The 17,896-nt window shown below is 60.1% G+C and overlaps 2 protein-coding genes across 2 annotated transcripts in view; one reads left to right on the top strand and one right to left on the bottom strand.

Moving 5' to 3' along the window:
- Eftud2 (elongation factor Tu GTP binding domain containing 2) overlaps nucleotides 1-14,132 on the top strand; it is a 34,459-nt gene extending 20,327 nt beyond the window's left edge. The window contains exons 11-28 of the mRNA XM_005394553.1: nucleotides 1,303-1,427; nucleotides 3,451-3,514; nucleotides 3,792-3,882; nucleotides 5,373-5,508; nucleotides 6,801-6,928; nucleotides 7,747-7,940; nucleotides 8,747-8,858; nucleotides 9,156-9,296; nucleotides 9,846-9,947; nucleotides 10,431-10,513; nucleotides 11,239-11,325; nucleotides 11,439-11,565; nucleotides 11,715-11,802; nucleotides 12,390-12,508; nucleotides 12,608-12,702; nucleotides 13,194-13,347; nucleotides 13,486-13,593; nucleotides 13,869-14,132. Of these exons, the coding sequence (XP_005394610.1) occupies nucleotides 1,303-1,427; nucleotides 3,451-3,514; nucleotides 3,792-3,882; nucleotides 5,373-5,508; nucleotides 6,801-6,928; nucleotides 7,747-7,940; nucleotides 8,747-8,858; nucleotides 9,156-9,296; nucleotides 9,846-9,947; nucleotides 10,431-10,513; nucleotides 11,239-11,325; nucleotides 11,439-11,565; nucleotides 11,715-11,802; nucleotides 12,390-12,508; nucleotides 12,608-12,702; nucleotides 13,194-13,347; nucleotides 13,486-13,593; nucleotides 13,869-13,964 (2,050 nt within the window). The 3' untranslated portion in view covers nucleotides 13,965-14,132. The remainder of the gene's footprint in view (nucleotides 1-1,302; nucleotides 1,428-3,450; nucleotides 3,515-3,791; nucleotides 3,883-5,372; nucleotides 5,509-6,800; nucleotides 6,929-7,746; nucleotides 7,941-8,746; nucleotides 8,859-9,155; nucleotides 9,297-9,845; nucleotides 9,948-10,430; nucleotides 10,514-11,238; nucleotides 11,326-11,438; nucleotides 11,566-11,714; nucleotides 11,803-12,389; nucleotides 12,509-12,607; nucleotides 12,703-13,193; nucleotides 13,348-13,485; nucleotides 13,594-13,868) is intronic.
- Nucleotides 14,133-14,338: 206 nt separating this feature from the next.
- Nucleotides 14,339-16,591, bottom strand: Higd1b (HIG1 hypoxia inducible domain family, member 1B). Its single transcript, XM_005394543.1, has 4 exons — nucleotides 16,159-16,591; nucleotides 15,452-15,570; nucleotides 14,976-15,110; nucleotides 14,339-14,438 (listed from the first exon to the last, which is right to left on the bottom strand). The coding sequence occupies exons 2-4, from the start codon at nucleotides 15,549-15,551 to the stop codon at nucleotides 14,353-14,355; spliced, it is 321 nt and encodes a 106-aa protein (XP_005394600.1). The 5' UTR covers nucleotides 15,552-15,570; nucleotides 16,159-16,591; the 3' UTR covers nucleotides 14,339-14,352.
- Nucleotides 16,592-17,896: the final 1,305 nt, after the last annotated feature.

The following is a 17,896-nucleotide window of genomic DNA, read 5'->3' as shown; positions in this document are numbered from 1 at the left end:
ATTTTTATTTTATTTTTATTTATTTTATTTTATTTTTTTAGGGGACCAGTTCTTTATAAGCCAGTATTTCCATTTTTCATTGGGGGATTCTGTGAAATAGTGCAGTGTGAAGCTGGAGTCGCTGCTCTGACCCTGTGTGCAGCTGGTTTTCTTATCAGTGTTAGTGAGCGGTGGATGTTGGTGTCTGCGAGGCCTCCAGGATTAATGGTTTTGGGCTGGGACATCGTTCAGTGTAGAGCACTTGCCTGGCAAGGCTCTAGGTTCACTCCCCGCCGCTGGGGAAGAGATTAAGAATTAAAGCTTTGCCTGTCGTAACGGTGCATTACCTGTTCTCTGCTAGCATTTTTGGAGGTTGAGGCAGGAGGGCTGCAGGTTCTAGTCCAGCTTAAGCAAATGAGTGACTTAGCAAGACCCCATCTTGATTGATCTAGGCCTGTAATCCCAGCACCTGGAAGGCTGAAGCAGGAGGATTGAGGTTGAGGCCATCCTGGGCTACTCAGCGAGATCCTGACTTAAAAAGAAAGCTTGTCTCAAAATTACAAAGGGCCGGGGATGTAGCTCAGGGTGGAAGCCCTGGGTTAGATCTCCCTTACTGAAAGGGAAGCAGTGGGCCCAGTGGAGCACACCCAACTCGAAGCTATTCAGAAGGCTGAGGTAGGAGGGTTTCTTCAGCCCAAGAGTTTGATGTGTTTGTTTTTTCTGTGCTAGGAATCACACCCCGGGCCTTGTGCCTTCTAAGTGCTCTATCACAGTTACATCCCCACTCCCATGGGCCCAGGAGTTTGAGTGCAGTCTGGGGAACATTATAAGACCCTCTCTCACAAAAATACATACAAGTTTTGGGCGTATGGGTGTAGCTTGGGGTTGCAGCATGTGCCTAACGTGTGCAGGGCCCGTGGCTCCATAGCCAGCACTGCTTTAAGGTGAACCTGCAAGGCAGAGACCCCACGCCACACCGTGACAGCATGTAGGCGGCTGAGGTGGGGAGCAGAGCACCTCTTTTTCTCGTCCTTCCAGCAGTGCTGCTGTCTGTGGCCTTCGTGACCCTGAGACTTCTCCCACGCCTCCCCCAGTTGCACCCATCCTGCCCTTGTCCTGGGCCTTTGTCTCTCTCCACCCTGGGGGATTCCCCGGCTTTCCCGAGGCAGTGCAGGCAGCCCCAGCTCCAAGCAGTCCTCTTGTCCTGGTAGTTGAGGCAGCCCTGCCAACTTCCCTTCTTTGCATGCACGGCGGGGCGCCGCGCTGGCCGTGTTGGGCAGCGGCCGCTCGGGGCCGGCCTGACCCCGCCTCACTCCCTTGCAGCATGTACTCCACCGATGAGAGCCTCACCCTCTCCCCCCTGCTGGGCAACGTCTGCTTCTCCAGCTCCCAGTACAGCATCTGCTTCACGCTGGGCTCCTTCGCCAAGATCTACGCGGACACCTTTGGTAAGCGCGCCCTGCTGTCCCATCAGGGGCTGAGGGATCCCAGACCCTTTCTCCAGGCTGAGCGGTTTGTAAACTAGAGAAAGAAAAACGAAGCAGAAGCAATGGAAGGGGGAGCCCGTTTTAGGAACAGCCTCCTGGAGTGAGGCTGGGTGAAGGATGGAAGGCTGTACCCCCGCGCTGCAGAGGAGGAGCTGCAGCCCGTCTCTGTCATGGCTGCCAGGTCTGACCAGCAGGACCCAGCGTCTGTGGGCTTCCCGTCAGTGAGCAGGTCCTGCTGGCTGCCAGGGCCTCCTCCCCAGGCCCACAGTGGCTCCCACGTCTGCCTCATGGTCACCTCCAGCCCAGCAGGGCCTGTGTGGTGGCGCCTCGTGTGTGTCGGTGCTGTGGTGGCCCCACTCAGGCACGGAGGGGACTGTCCTGCTCACAGGAGCACACCCCGCATGTTGTTGTCCACTCGCAGGCGGACACTTGCGGCCACGACGGGAAAGACATTTAGAACTTGGGCCTTGGCCACGTGTGGCTGCGTACTCCTGTCATGCGTCCCGAAGGCCAGCCTGGGTACTGAGTGGGACCCTGTCTCAAAATTAGGCTTGGAAAGGACAGGGCATGGAGCTCAGCCCTTCCTCCGTTCCGTGCCAGCTGCTGGGAGTGAAGGAGGGCTGGGAGAAGAGCAGTAGCTGGGCTTGGCCTGCGCACGGCTGCAGTAGAAGCTTGTGCGCTTCTCTTGGCCTTGTGCCCTTTGTCATTGTGACGCAGAAGTGGCCCAGTGCCACGGGGCAGGGTCAGTCTGTGAAGGAACTGGTGTGGCCCAGTGAAAGCCAGGTCAGCACTGAAGGGCCGGTCAGCGGTCGCGGGTCCTGCCCTCCATTTCCTCCCGGCAGAGCACAGCTCCAGGACACACGTGCACTGTGCCGCCAGGTCGTGCTTGCCGGCCGAGCCGTCTCTGGTTTCCAGGGCCTCTGCCCACGGGCACCCAGAATCCTCAGGGCGGTTCGTGCAGGGTCTGCAGGGCAGCGTAGGAAGGGGTGGCAGGCAGTGGAGAGGAAGCAGGCGCTGTGGGCCCCAGGAGAAGTGTTGAGCAAGAACAGGCAGGCAGGGCTGGCACTTGGGGAGCACAGCTTGGGACCCCTGGCACCCTACCCTGCAGGCGCTTAGAGCTGCTGGGCTCAGGGCTCGTCCCACGCCTGTGGCAGATGGCAAGAGGGCCGCACGGCAGACTACTGCCAGAGACAGGACCACAGGTGTGGGATGGCGCCACCTGTGGGGCTGAGGAGGTGACAGCAGGATGCGTGCACTCCCTACGCACTCAGGAAGCCCGGGGAGCGCTAGACCCTGGAGTCCGGGACCTCAGGCCTGCCAAGGCAGAGTGGGCTAGGGTTAGGGTTGGGACAGGGAGGATGTGGCTGTGAGCCAAGGCGGGAGGCAGCGGCTCTGGAGCATGGCCCTGAGAGGGGTGCGTACCTGCGGCCACCTGGGAGGGAGGCGCAGCTGAGAGCAGCAGTCCGGTGGGCTGGGTCGGGAGCCATGGCTCAGAAGCTGTTCAGTCAGTTTTAAAAGCCTCAGTTGCTCGGCTCCATCTGTCCCGGACTTGGAGTGACTGCACCCGCACCATGAGCCAGGAGATGAGCCCAGGCGGCTATGGTGCTTCGGGAGGCCTGGGTGGTTGCCTGGCAGGTGCAGGGCTCGTGGGCGGTAGTGGCCAGTGTCGGGACAGGCTACAGCTCCCAGCTGGACCCAGGGCCGCTCGGGAAGCACCAAGCCCGGTCCCTCAGAGGGTGCGGAGCCGGCTCACCCTGGCCCTGCTGCGCAGGAGGACCTGCTTCCTGCTCAGGCTCCGGTGTGGCCGTCCGCTTTGCCCCGTCCTGTCCCTTGTGCCTCCGTGTCCCCACCTGCCCGGCTGGAAGGAAGCGTCTGGGCCCTGAAAGGAAGCGATTGGGATTCTTCAGCTGCAAACCACCTGGCACCTGAAGCACTCTCAGATGGCACTGTGCTAGATGTATGTGACCTTGTGTCTTTCCTTCAGGTGACATTAATTACCAGGAATTTGCTAAAAGGCTTTGGGGTGACATCTACTTCAACCCTAAGACGTGAGTAGAGGTCGGGGCTTGGGAGGGTGGGCAGTTTCCTAGTAAGCGGAGCAGGTGGGGGTCTCCCATGGAAGACCCCTGTGCCTGCCATCCTTCCTCCCCAGAGGGCTCAGCAAGGCCTCAAAGCACAGCAGTCAGAGCCTGGGGCCGCCTAGGCTCTCTTCGGAAGCCACAGCACGGTGTAACCCCTGGCTCCTGCTCAGACTCGGATCCAGACAGTGCACCCGCGGGCTCAGCCCTGCCTCCACGGCCGCTGGCAGCATCTCTGTTTCCGCAGGCGGAAGTTCACGAAGAAGGCCCCAACCAGCAGCTCCCAGCGGAGCTTTGTGGAGTTTGTCCTGGAGCCCCTCTACAAGATCCTGGCACAGGTGAGCGCCTACGAGCTCGGCCCTCGGCTGCCTGCCACGCATGAGGTGCCTGGTCAGCGGCTAGGGATGCGTAGTCCTCCTTGGGGTCCAGGCTTCTTTGCTGCTCCTGATCTTGCAGTGCCTTGGACCTGGGGAAGGCAGGGAGGCAGAAAGAGAAGGCGCAGTGGGACACACTGGACCCCGTGATGCTGGGGCTCGTCACTGTGTTGTGGAAACAATTTCTGGGGAAATTGTGAAAGCCACTGGTTTTTTATATACAGTAGCAAAGCATTGATTTTTTGGTTGTGTTTTGTTTTTGTTTGAGTTTTTTCTTTTTTCTGATACTGGGAATCAAACTCAGGACCTTGTGCTTGCCAGGCAGGCGCTGTGCCGCTTAGCTGTATCCCTGGTCCTTTGGGGGTTTTTTGTCTTTGTGAGCCAGGGTCTCACTATGTAGTTCAGACTAGCCTCAAACTCACAGCAGTTCTCTTGCCTCAGCCTCCTAAGTACTAGGATTACAGGCATGTACCACCATGCCCTGCCACAAAGCATTGTTTTATAGCTGAAGGAAAAAACTGGAAATAAATTTTCACCTGTGAAGATCTTATTAAATGAATTCTGGTACATCCCTTAAAATATTTTACAGCCATTGAAAGGAATGGCTGCATGGAGCCAGATGTGGCTGTGCACGCCTACACTCCCAACTGCTCCGGAGGCTGAGGCAGGAGGATTGCGAGCTTGAGCGCAGCCTGGGGAATTGCAAGACCCTGCCTAGATAGATGATAGATGGATAAATGGATAGGGCTGGGATGTAGCTGATTAGAGAGCACTTGCTGGCATAGATGAGGTTTGACTGCAAACACCACCAGAAAGAAGGGAGAGAGAGAAGGGAAGGAAAGGAAAGGGGGAACAGAAAGGCCAGCTGCGTGAGCATGGCCGTGCCTGCGCCGGCACGTGTGAGGGGTGTGTAGAGAGGGCCTGGCAGAACTGGGAGGGTGTGGCTGGCCTTTCCTGGGGCTGGCGTTCCCTGGAAAACAGCGACACAACTCCCTGAGGTACGGGGCAAGGAGAGTAAGGCATGCAGGAAGGGGAATCCTCTCAGCCTCCGTGAACGAGCACCTCAGTGCCCAGCGTAGCAACAGAGCAGAACAACAAAACAGCAGTGCGGGGAAACAGTGTCTCCTGTCAGGCCAGAACAATTAATAAAAGAAATTTATACACCCCGCCAGGTGGAGCTGCGAGTGTGCGGGGTGGTGCAGGCTGCCCTGTCCTGCAGGATGGCCTGGCTAGCTGCTGGCCTTTTTTGGTGTCTTCCCTCCATGATCTGTTAAGTCTGCGCCTCCCGGAGCAGGGGGAGCGGTGCTGCTTCTCAGCCACCAGGGGGCAGCACTGCAGTGTGCGAGGGAGCCAGCCAAGTTGCTGACTTCTACAGAGGGCCAATGCCGAGCTCCTGGAGCTGCTGCATCCCCGCTGGAGCCCCCATGGCTGACCTGGTGCCCCACGTTCCACAGGTGGTGGGTGACGTGGACACTAGTCTCCCGAGGACCCTGGACGAACTCGGTATCCACCTGACCAAGGAGGAGCTGAAGCTGAACATCCGGCCCCTGCTCCGCCTGGTCTGCAAGAAGTTCTTCGGGGAATTCACAGGTGACAAAGTGCACCCCAGTGTCACCTTGCCCTGGTGTCTGTCCCACGCGCACTCCTCACCTATGTGGCGCAGGTTTGAGGTCCAAGCCACCTGGGGGCCGTAACGGGCCCTGTGTGTCCCCCGCTGCCCTCCTCGGAGGACAGGACTGGAAGGGTTGGATTCCCACCTAGGAAGGCGCAGGGCCTGGCTCGGAGTTCTGCCTGTTTGCCAGGAGCAGCAGAAGGCGGGGGCCCAGGGACAGCATAACTGGGACTTGGGGACACAGAAGGTCAGGGGTACATGGGGGAGCCCGCCTGGCTGGAGAAGCCTGAATTTGGATCGTGCTCTGGTCCTTTCAGGGGATGAGGCAGACACTTGATCCTCCTGGGGCTGATCCAGAAAAGGTGGCAATCCGGGGTCTTCTCAGCAACCTCTGAGCTCAGCAGGGGGCTCTGCGTCTGAGCTCCAGGCACAGAGCTTACTTTTTACTTTTAAATAGGGTTTGCTGATGCTGAGGGTTGAACCGTGGGCTTGCACGTGCTGGAGGCATGCTCTGCCATGGCCCGGGCACTGAGCTCCATGGCTTGTGCTGGGCTGGGCAGTCCAAGACACTTGGCCCCTCTCGGAGCAGGCCTGAGGGAGGGACATGGCTGGGCACATTGCTCCCCATCATCCCAGTTAGTTGGGAAGCTGAGGCAGGAGGATGTGCAAGCTTACGGCCAGCTTGGGCAGCTGAACAAGATCTTGTCTCAGAATAAAAGTTTTAAAAAGCACTGTAAAATCAAAAAGACCAGACACATGCTAACAAGCATTGTGTCCCCATTTGGTTTTTTGAAATGGTCTCTGTAGCTCGCTGGCCTTCAATTCATGATTGTCCTGCCTCAGCCTTCTGAGTGCTGGGATTACAGGCTGTGCCACCACTCTGGCGAGTGCTCTGTTATGTAGTTTATTGATTTTCAGGAAAATAGGATCTCTTACTAAAGACTCAGCTCCGGGAGCATCCTGCAGAGATGGGCAGCAGAGCTGGGTGCTGACCTATCACACTGTGGGTACTTGGCTGGGTGCTGACCTAGCGCTGCAGGTGCTCAGTGGTGCTGGGAGTCTGGCCGTATGGGGACAGCGCCTCAGGCTCTTGGGAGCTGAGTTGCGAGGAGCCCACACCCCGAGCTCTGCCTGCCCTATTTTCCTGACGGTGGTGCAGCCCTATCTTTCGGCTGGTGGTTCCACTTCCAGGCGCTGGGGTCCCCTGGGTCTGGGCGCTCTGGCTGCGCATGCGTCTGGGCCCCGGGTGCAGTGTGGCGCTCTCCCCCAGGCTTTGTGGACATGTGTGTGCAGCACATCCCGTCCCCGAAGGTGGGCGCCAAGCCCAAGATCGAGCACACCTACACCGGCGGCGTGGACTCCGACCTCGGCGAGGCCATGAGTGACTGCGACCCTGACGTAAGGAATGCAGCCCCCGGTTCCCGGCCAGGGGCGCCCATTTGGGTCCAGGCAGTGGCGCTGTCCTTCCCATGAGCAGAATCCGGCCTGGGTTGGAAGCCCGGTGTTTGCACCAGCTGTGTGGCCTCGGGAACCTGCCTGGGCTGCTTGGGTCTCAAGGCCTGGGGCTGTCATGCAGAGGTGGACAGGTGGCTGTTCCACAGAGTCCCACATGGGCAAGGCGCGACACAGCGGCTCATCTCCCATCAGTCCTGGGGTTGAGAACTGCCCTTCCGGAGCAGGGGGGCCCCTCAGCTCGAGGCCATGTGCTCAGGGTGGGGCCGGGTTTCGATCCCCAGGCATGCAGACAAAAGACAAGGACAAAATCCTTCCCAGCTATTCCTTAGGTCGCCTAGTGTCTAGGCGTCGGCGTGTAGTCTGTTGAGAACCGTGCGCGAGTTTAGGACATGTGACCTTGTCCATAGTGGTGACCTGCGTCCCACACGTGCTCTTCCCCTGCTTTCAACCCCAGCAAGCCAGACGCATTTCCCTCCACACCTCCCCCTCCCTCCCCTTTCCCTTGCCCTCCCCGCTCCTTCCTTCCCCCTTCCCTCCTCCTCCCCCTCCCCCTCTGTCCCTTGCCCTTCTCCCTCGTGTCAGGAACACGTGTCTCCTGTGGAGCCCCCTCCCTGGGCTGGAGCATGGGATGGGATGCTCCCGGAGTTCCCCTCCCTTGGGTCTGTGCTGTTCTCCCTGAGCTGTGCATTGCTGGTGGGGGAGGTGGGGACTGGCATTGTCCGTGGTGTCTGAGGTCGAAGCTGCGCCCTGCACTCCTCCAGGGCCCGCTGATGTGCCACACCACCAAGATGTACAGCACGGACGATGGTGTCCAGTTCCACGCCTTCGGCCGAGTGCTGAGCGGCACCATCCATGCCGGGCAGCCCGTAAAGGTGCTTGGGGAGAATTACACCCTGGAGGACGAGGAGGACTCTCAGATCTGCACCGTGGGCCGCCTCTGGATCTCAGTGGCCAGGTACTGCAGCTCACTTGCCAGGCTCCATGGCAACAGGAGCTACTGGGCTCCATCCAGGGAGGGGAAATGGCCCTCCCTCAGCAGGTCTGTGACTTCTAGTTCTCACCGGAGGTCACTGGGGGCAAAGAAGATCTGCTTAATGCCAAAAGGCTGGCCTTCGTGTTTGGGTGTCTGGAATGAACCACATTCTCCTGTGTCCCCGAAGTCATACCCTTCATGTTTTTCCCCTCCAACAATTGATTCCTAACCTTCACTACCTTTGACCAAAAGAGAAGGCTTGAAGTGGCTTGCTGGCACCCACCCACCATCCGAGCACTCAGGAGGCTGAGGCAGGAGGATTCCAAGCTCAAGCCCAGCCTGGACAGCTTAATGACTTAGTGAGACCCTTTCTTAGAAAGGGGATGGGAGTGGGGCTGTCGCTCAGTACCAGGGTCTGGATCCCTGTAGCTGAGTCCGTGGGCCTGTGGCTGTTACCGGCTCACGAGCTGAGGTCCCCTCCTGTGCTGTCCCTCCTGTGGGCGCTTTCCCTCAGGGATGGCCCTTTCCTCTTCCAAATCCAGCCTGTTCTCTACAAGCCAGGAGGAAGCCAGAGAGCTGAGCCGTGACAGAGCCTCTGTGTCTGTGTCACTGGTGTCCCCGTCCACTGGCCTCGGGCAGCGGCTCTGCTCCCGGAGCCTGTGGCACAGCCAGACCTGCCTGGGACACCCCCTCCACATAGCTGCGTCCTGCGTGGCCGTGGCTGCTCGTCCTGTCCCCACGTGTGTGTCCACCCCTCGCCCCGCTCTGAGCCCCCAGTGTCGTCCCAGGTACCACATCGAGGTGAACCGAGTTCCCGCGGGCAACTGGGTCCTGATCGAAGGGGTTGACCAGCCCATTGTGAAGACTGCGACAATTACCGAGCCCCGAGGCAACGAGGAGGTAGTGTGTCCTAGCGGCTCAGGCCGGAGGCTCACGGAGCTCCAGGCAGCAGAACTGCAGGGTCTGGCCCAGGTCCCTGTGCTCCTCCTCCAGGCCCAGCATGGGTTCTGCCTTCAGATTCTGGCCCTGCAGCATTTTCCATGCTTTGCTCGATGTTAGAAGCATTTCCCACTTTTCCACTCTGCTCCACCAGAGTGTGGACAGTAGTGTCCCCTGATGGCCCTTGGCAAGGCCCCATCCTCACGTGCCCATCCTGTGCTCTCTCGGCCCCGCCCTCACCCATACCTTGGCTCCCAGGCACAGATCTTCCGGCCCTTGAAGTTTAACACCACATCTGTGATCAAGATCGCGGTGGAGCCGGTGAACCCCTCTGAGCTGCCCAAGATGCTCGACGGCCTGCGCAAGGTGAACAAGAGCTACCCGTCCCTCACCACCAAGGTATGTCGGCCTCCCGTGCGCCTCCTGTGAGCTCACCCGGCGCCTAGGCAAACCCGTGTGTCAGTTTCCCCGGCTTCTCCACACCCTCGGGGAGCAACTTCCTGTTAGTGTCCCAGAAAAGCACGTTGTTGCGATCCTGCACGCACTCTCAAGCCTGCCAGCCCCTCTGCCCGAGTAGCTGCCAGGTCTCGGGGGTGGCTTGTGTCTGTGGACAGAGATTAGAAGTTGTCCTTAAATGGCTAACAGCCTGGGCATGGTGGTGCACACTTGTTATCCCAGCGCTCTGGGAGGCTGAGGCAGGAGAATCACAAGCCCAGCCTGGGCAACTTTGCCACTCAGCAAGATCCTGTCACAGAATAAAAAGGGCTAGGGATGTCGTTCAGTGTGAAGGCCCTGGGTTCAGTCCCTGGTTCGGCAAAAACAGAATGCCAAGATGGAGCGGAGGCCGGTGACTGCAGGCCCAGTCCCCTGTGCACAGGCGTCCGGGATGGCTGGTGCCATTGCTGTCTGCTGGCCAGGCGAGGACTATGAGCCGCACTGCTGTTGCAGGTGGAGGAGTCGGGCGAGCATGTGGTCCTGGGCACTGGTGAGCTCTACCTGGACTGCGTGATGCATGACCTGCGGAAGATGTACTCGGAGATCGACATCAAGGTGGGTGCCCGCTGCAGCCGCCTGCCAGCTCTCGGAGACCAGGGGCCAGGCTGGTCGGGGAGAGTGCTTCCTGCTGCTGCCCGGGATGGGTCCCCCCGGCAGTGGTCCTCAGGGTCACCTCTGAAGTCCGGAGCTCCCTAGTTACTCCTGCTTCTGTCCGAGGAAGGGAACTGCACAGTCCGTGGTGATTGGGGCTCTGAGGGGCTTGGGGAGGGAGTGTGGCGCTGTGCTGCAGGGTCCCTGGTGCCTCTCGGGTCACGTGCCCTGGGCCTCCATGTGCTGCTTAGACACTGCTGTGAGGGGGACGGCATCCCGGGCGGCAGCACACACACTTTGGGGGAGACAAGAAGGAACCCCACACGCCCCCGGCCCCTCCCCGGATCACAGCCCCTCTGGCTGAGGCCTGGGTCCCGGTCCTCTCAGGTGCTGGAGCTCTGGCTTCCCGCAGATCAGGCCTGAGCTCCGTGACGTGTCTCCTTCCAGGTGGCTGACCCAGTGGTCACGTTCTGTGAGACCGTGGTGGAGACGTCTTCCCTCAAGTGTTTTGCTGAGACACCCAATAAGAAGTGAGCTGGCGGCCAGGCCTGGGGGTGAAGGCGGCCGGGACAGAAGTCCCATCCCTGCCTAAGTGGTGATTCTGCAAGACCTTTTTCGGAATTAAGAAAGTCTGGGCATGCGTGGCCCAGTGCAAGACCTGGGTTCGGCCCCAGTACTGCAGACAGGAGGGAACTGGGATCGCAGAGGCCCTGGGGTGGCAGGCTGAGGAGGCAGAGGCTGCAGTCAGCGGGGTGGACCTCTGCTTTTACCCCGTTGTTTGTCCCGGTCCTTGGAACACAGCACTGTGTACCACCCCCTGGGGACCCAGAGAGCTTCACGATCCTGGTTCTCTGCCATGTGACTACCCTGCAACCTTACCGCACACCCTAGTGTTTGTGGTATGGGGCGCACACATGCCAGCCATGTGCTCTGCCACTGAGCTGCACCCTAGCTTGGCCTTTCTAAAAGCAGAAGCCTGGCCAGGCAGGGTGGGTCACACTTCTAATCCCAGCACTCGAGAGGCTGAGGCAGGAGGATTGCCCCAAATTTGAGGTCAACCTGGGCTACATAGTAAGTTCAAGGCCAACCTGAATTATAGGGCAAGAAAAAAAAAGCCTGAAATGAGAGATGGGTGCTCCTTCAGCTCTGCCACCATGGCCTCACCCTGGGGAGGCCTCTCCCATGCCCCCCGTTACCGTCCCGGGAGAGCTCTGCCATCCTGAGGCCATGCCCACACCCTCATCCTTTCTTCCAGGAACAAGATCACCATGATAGCCGAGCCTCTGGAGAAGGGGCTGGCTGAGGACATCGAGAACGAGGTGGTGCAGATCACGTGGAACAGGTGAGCCTGCGCTGTGCCCACGGGCGCCGTCGCCGCACTTGGCTCGGGCAAATCGTGTCAGAGCCAGCAGGGCAGAGCTGCCTGGCACCCAGCTTCCCTCCCCTCCTGGCCAGGAAGAAGCTGGGCGAGTTCTTCCAGACCAAGTACGACTGGGATCTGCTGGCCGCCCGCTCCATCTGGGCCTTTGGTCCAGATGCCACTGGGCCCAACATCCTAGTGGACGACACCCTGCCCTCAGAGGTACGCAGAGCTGACGGGAGCTATGCGGCCGCACTCAGCCCCTGGGTGCAGATGATGTATCCTTCCTCCTAGAGGTCTCTCCCTCGTGCTGCATGCACCCCAGGCCTACAGGCGCATGGGGCCTCTGAGCAGCCCGCGTCTCTCTGCAGGTGGACAAGGCCCTCCTCGGCTCCGTGAAAGACAGCATTGTGCAGGGCTTCCAGTGGGGGACCAGGGAGGGGCCCCTCTGCGACGAGTGTAAGTGCCCCCACCCCAGAGGCTCATGGGCCGCCGGGCCACCCAAGTCCCCAGCCAGCCTCTCCCTCTCCCCCTCCCACTGTCCTGGGGCTGATGTTCAGTTCATCCTAGAAACGAGTCATCTCTACCCAAGCACTTGGCCTCATTCCTCAGAGGGTCCGTCCTGGGTGTGTCTCAGCACTGTCCATAGGAGGAAGAGCCAGGAGTTCTGGCACACACTGGCACCCTGACACTCTGGGAGGCTGGGGCAGGAGGATCACAGGTTTAAACCCAGCTTGGCAACTTGGTGACCTTGTGAGATCTCATCAGAAGTGTAGAAAAGGCTCATGTTGCTCACTGAGACGGCTCTAGGCTCCATCCCCACCACCGCAAACAAGCAAGGACCCATGGGGGACTTTCCGGGACCAAACGTGCTATTCTCAGAACCTGTTCTGTGTCCAGGAGACTTCGCAGGCTCCAGAAGGACCGTGCAGCTCACTGCATTCTGCTGCTGCAGGCCCTGGCACTGGGCTGGGTCCCCACCGCCTGTGGGTTTTGTGGCTGAGAGACCCCCAGTCCCCGGCAGCTGTCCTGTCTTCTCTTCCCAGTGATTCGCAACGTCAAGTTTAAGATCCTGGACGCTGTGGTGGCCCAGGAGCCTCTGCACCGGGGCGGGGGCCAGATCATCCCCACGGCGCGGAGGGTGGTCTACTCTGCCTTCCTCATGGTAAGGGGCGGCCGGCCTAGGGGTGTCAGCTGGGGGGTGAAGCTCTCGGACCTGGGCACCTGGGGGTTCTGCTCCGCCTGAGCCGCCCGCCCGCCGCAGGCCACCCCCCGTCTGATGGAGCCGTACTACTTCGTGGAGGTGCAGGCGCCCGCGGATTGCGTGTCGGCCGTGTACACCGTGCTGGCCCGGCGCAGGTGAGCAGCCAGGGGCACGGTAAGGCTGGGGCGGAGGGGCCTGGGCTCCCTGACCACACCGAAGCCTGAGGCGCCCCCCAGCTTAAGCAGGGAGGTGGTGGGGATGTCGATAGGATGGCGCCCTGTGCCCAGAGGTGGCCCCCGGGAGCCCGAGCCTGTCTGCGCTCTGCAGTCTCATTGCTCCTCCCTTGCTGGTGACTCGGGGCTGCGGCGCATTTGGGAACAGCAGAACCCAGCCCACACCTGGCTTTCTGCGTCTGCATTAGCAGCCTCGGTGCTGCAGAACTAGGAAGCAAACCCAGGCCCTTCACAGGCACATCCTTAGACCTTTTTATAGTTTACCTTGAGAGAGGATCTTGCTAGGTTGCCCAGGCTGTGCTCAAACTCAGGATCCTCCCGCCTCAGCCTCCCAGAGCGCCTCCTGGAGCATTAGGATCACAGGTATGCACCACCACACTGGCCTGGGACCTACCCTTTTCTGTCTGTCCCAGGGGGCACGTGACTCAGGACGCACCTATTCCGGGCTCCCCCCTCTACACCATCAAAGCCTTCATCCCGGCCATTGACTCCTTCGGCTTTGAGACTGACCTCCGCACCCACACACAGGGCCAGGCCTTCTCTCTGTCTGTCTTCCACCACTGGCAGGTGAGAGCTCATGACCGGCACTGGCCTCTGGGCTGGGGAGTCCCCTCTGAGCTGCTCCTCTGGGCGTCCTGCTGGGGAGGCGTCCTGGGGAAGTGTCCTGCCGAGGCCCCGTGCCAGCTGAGGCCCTGTGCCTTCTAGATCGTGCCCGGCGACCCCCTGGACAAGAGCATTGTCATCCGGCCCTTGGAGCCGCAGCCAGCTCCGCACCTGGCCCGAGAGTTCATGATCAAGACCCGGCGCAGGAAGGTGCGTGTCCCCCAGCTGCTGCCCTTCACCCCAGCTTCCTAAGCTCTTCCTGGACTCTTCCTTGGAATTGAACTCAGAACCCCGCACTTGTCAGGCAGGCGCTGCACTGCTGAGCTGTATCCCCCACCCCGGGCTTCTTCCTGTGCCATAAACAGCATAATTTATGCAGTGGGTGGAAAGGTGCAGTCCCTGTCCTCTCGCAGCCAGCACCGGGCCGGGGGTTGCGGGCCTCCTCCCCGCACAGTGCTGGAGCGCCTGCTCTGTCCTCTCTGCAGGGCCTGAGTGAGGACGTGAGCATCAGCAAGTTCTTCGATGACCCTATGCTGCTAGAGCTGGCCAAGCAGGATGTGGTGCTCAACTATCCGATGTGAGCCTGGGAGCCAGTAGGCGGGCGGCCCATGCCCTCCGAGGACCCCGCCTGCTCCTCCTGGACAGCCCTGGAAGCCCCTGTCTTTGGGACTTGCACAGACTCCTTTTCTCACCCACCCCCCTGTGTTGTGGCCCCGGTTTGTGAATGAAGAGAACACTGTGGCCTTTGCCCTCCCTGTGCTTTTCTCTGGCTGGCGTCCGGGCCTCAGCAGAGTTCTGGGTAGACGTGCTCTCCCATGAGGCCACTGCCGCTCCCAGCTGCGGCCTGTTCTGGCCCCGTCCCCGGGGAGCAGCGGGCAGGAGGGGCTCTGTCCTCCCTGAGGCTGCCCAGCCTCACGTCCCCCACCCTCCCCTCCGCGCACAGATGACACTTGGCTTTCAGGCTCTGCTTTATTGGGCACTCGTGGGACCCTGCTTGCTGCCGGCGTCCTGTGCCGTCCTCCTGCCGTAGTCCCTGTACCTCGAGTACACGGTGCCTGCACAGGGCGGAGGAGGAGGAATGCCGCTGGCACCGGTCCCTGTTCCCAGGGTCCCCACAGTGTGTCCCCTTGGGAGCCACACCTCCCGCTCCTCTTCCGCCCCAGGGCCCACAGCTGCTCCAGGCACCCAGTTTGTGGCTGGCGACCACCCAACAGCTTCCAGGGCACTTGTACCAGCACTCAGCAGCCCGTGAAGGCGGGGCCAGGTCGGGGGGTGCTGTCATCATGTGCTTGGGGAAACTGAGGCAGTGAGCATGACTGGTCCACTCACAGCTAGCAAGTATCTTGTCTTTTTTAAAAGCAGGAAGGGCTTCAGCTAACTCAAAGTCCTCTGGCCTCAGCCTCCTTAGGCTACTGCTCTCAGATCCAGAGAAGACGAGAGATCAGCATGCGTCCTGCTGCATGACCTCACTTCCCGGGCAGGTTGCTCAGCAAGCACATGAGGTGGATTCCCAAGGAGTCTTAGGACCCACGTGGCCCTGGGTCGCCAGCCTCTGGCTGCAGGGTCCTCCCGTGCCCCCAGCCAGTGCTTACCTAGCAGAATGGCGCCCACGACACACGCCTGCGCAGCCACGCGCGTGTGGATCAGGTGTACGGACAGCTTGGTGGGGCCGCAAGCCCTCAGCCGGTGGATCCTGTACACGGCCACCGCCAGGCAGGCTGCCAGGCCTGTGAGCAGAGAGTGACCTGACCTCAGGCCCCACACCAGAGTCCCGATGGGAGCTGGGGTCGCTGGATTGAGTGTCCCCCATGGGGCTGTCACAGCTCTAGTTTCTCACGGGGCCCCTTCCATGGGCAGAACGGGGTCACCATGCCTGCACCCCAACCCTGCAGCAGGCCGCTTCTCCGCCTGGCCCTGCGCACTGTCCGTCCTGAGGCCGGTGTTGGTGCCCTGTACTCCGTTAGCTGCCACCTTCACCCAGTGACCATGTCCGTCATTGTGAGGCTGGGCCCGGTGCAGTGGGCGGAGCCACCTGACCTCTGACCCCCACCCCGTCCTCCCCACTCACCTGCAGGCACCAGTGGTGATTCCCTGCTCTTCCTTAGCAGCTTCTCGGGCACAGTGTCCTCGCCCTTGGGTGGTGTCCACTGGCCTTTGTCAGCAGACATCCTGGCCACCAGCCCTGCCCTGGAAGGCGCAGTTGGAACTCTGCTACCTGCTGGGGCCCTCTCACCACACCTGGCACAGCTCTACCCGGATGATGTCCCGTTCCTCAGTGGCACCTGGGCCACGTTCCCCTCCGACGTCTGCCTCTCCCCCTACTGCCCTGCTCCCCACGTCCCAATGGTGCAGTCCTGAGGCCAAGCCAAACAACTGGAAAAGTCCACAGAGGGGCAGTGCTTGAGTCCAGGGGCCCCGCTGTCTCAGTCTGCGACAGTCGCTCCTGAGTGGCTTCAGGGCCATAGCTTGCAGCTCCAGCACTGCTTACCCAGCCCAGGGCAGATGTCAGTGATACGCATGGGTCAGGGAAAGACAGTCTGCATCCTGCGCCTTGGTACCAAAGGACAGGCTCAGCCCCAGGCTCCTCCCAACCCTGGGGTTTCCACCCCAGGGCTGTAACCTGCCAGCCACCCGCATGTTGGCCCCAACTGCAGAATGGGGTCCTGCCAACCAGGTCCCCTCACTGCTGCCAGCTTCCTACCCATCCCTGCCCCGGCCTAGGGAGCAGTGACCGCGGCCCTGGGCCCCCCACAGGTCCCAGCCCACGGCGTTTACCCAGGCACTGGCCAGGAGGAGCGCAGGCAGCGAGGCCTGCTCAGCTGTGCTGTCCGCGTCGGCCACTGGCTGGTGGTGCAGCTGCTGCTGTGGGGTCAGGGGGAAGTGACAGAGCTTTATGGAGCCTTTGAGGTCGGAGGCGCGGGGAGGGAGAGGCTAGGGTGTTCTTGACCCCTCTGCTGCAGCCGGAATCCAGTGTGCAGCCCAGTGGAGGGGAGTCCGTAACTGCTGTCCATCCGTCCCCCTGAACGTCGGGGCTGCTGGGACAGCTCCGTGTGGAGAGTTGAGGGGGAGACGCACAGTAACCAAAACTTCAAGGAACACATTTCTGGAGAGCCTTGTTTTAGTAAACATAAGATAAAATTATGATGGCATCACTTTTGCTAACATTCCAAGCCTTTAATAATCGCTTCCATGTAAACATTTCTGTATTAGTAACTTGCTCAGTAAACCTTCCCTTCCAAAGCAGGTTATAGTAATAGAAATGCTGATTTAGAGGGGTCAAGACGAACCATGTGGACAGATTTAGTGTTCTGGCTAGAGACCAGGGTCTTAGGGCTCCTAGCGCAGGCCTGGGGCTGCATGCCTGCATGTGGAGCTTGAGGAAAATGAGTTGAAGGCCAGCCTGGGCCAGAGTGGGGCTTGGCTACAGACAACTTACTAGAGCAGGTCTCGTGGAGTCTGCCCTTCCTGGCATTCACCCATACATAGGGTTATGGAAAGGGTTAAGGAGGGGAACAGCTGGCCGGAGAGGTCACGGCAGTGGTACTCTGCGATCCCAAACCCCTGCACACCTTGCCTTGGCTGGGGAAGGCAGTGCTGGGGGAGGGGCAGGGCCAGGCCTGGACTGGGGGCACGCAGCTGCTATATATAGCCCCAGGCTGCTGGCCAAGGGGAGGGGCGGGTGGCTCCTGCCAGTGGCTCCAGTGAGTGAGGGGTGACGAAGAGTGAAGTGGACAGCATGCAGAGGATGCTCTGGAGGGGGCGTTCGGGGGTTGAGGCTGGGAAGCCCCGGGAGAAACCCTGAGCCCATGGGATAGTGTCTGGGGGCGGTGGGGAGACCAGGGATAGGCAGGCAGTGGACGTTTCCAGATGAGGTAGGTGGCTGGAGGCTGTGTCTGTCTGGAAAGTGCTGGCGTGATGCTCTCTCCTTGTAAAAAGAGTTGGGCAAGGGGAGAGTCTAATTCTGCCACTCTGGGAAGCTGAGGCAGGAAGATCACAAGTTTGAACCCAGCTTGGGCAATTTAAGGAGACCCTGTCTCAAACTAAGATATAAAAAGGGCTAGGGCTGTAGGTGGGTGGTGGAGCACCACGGTTCAATCCCCAGTGTCACATGCACACACACAGCCCTGTTCTGTCACCGGAGGTGAAGACAGCAGGTGACAAGTGTGTGCTTCGGATTTTTTTGTTTCTTTTCTGGTACCGGGAATGGAACTCACGACCTTGCGCTTGCCAGGCAGGTGCTGTGCTGCTGAGCTAAACCCCCAGCCTTCTGTGCTTCGGATTAAAATGTCTTGCTAAGGTCCTCGTGGGTGCTTTCCAGTTCCCAGTTACCCAGTGTCTTTTTTTTTTTTTTTGATACTGGGAATCAAACTCATGACCTTAGCCTTGTCAGGCAAGTGCTTAGGCCACTGAGCTACATCCCCGGCCCACCCAGTGTCACCTAAACAACTCCAGGAAGAGCTATGTCCTGAGAGCCTCCAGGATGGGCGCTTGGCGTATTCTATTTAAACCTCCT

The sequence above is a fragment of the Chinchilla lanigera genome, unplaced genomic scaffold (assembly GCF_000276665.1).
Source record: "Chinchilla lanigera isolate Chin_1 unplaced genomic scaffold, ChiLan1.0 scaffold00050, whole genome shotgun sequence".
NCBI classification, from domain to species: domain Eukaryota; kingdom Metazoa; phylum Chordata; class Mammalia; order Rodentia; family Chinchillidae; genus Chinchilla; species Chinchilla lanigera.
The sequence above is the reverse complement of the archived record's forward strand: the minus strand, read 5'-3'. Positions and strand labels throughout refer to the sequence as shown.

Excerpts from the sequence above, each read along its gene's own strand:
- Higd1b (XM_005394543.1), bottom strand. The coding sequence starts at position 15,551 with ATGTCTGCTGACAAAGGCCAGTGGACACCACCCAAGGGCGAGGACACT. Across the intron at positions 15,111-15,451 it reads ATCACCACTGGTGCCTGCAG|GCCTGGCAGCCTGCCTGGCG; the intron begins GTGAGTGGGGAG and ends CTCTGCTCACAG. Across the intron at positions 14,439-14,975 it reads CGTGGGCGCCATTCTGCTAG|GCACCGTGTACTCGAGGTAC; the intron begins GTAAGCACTGGC and ends CGCCCTGTGCAG.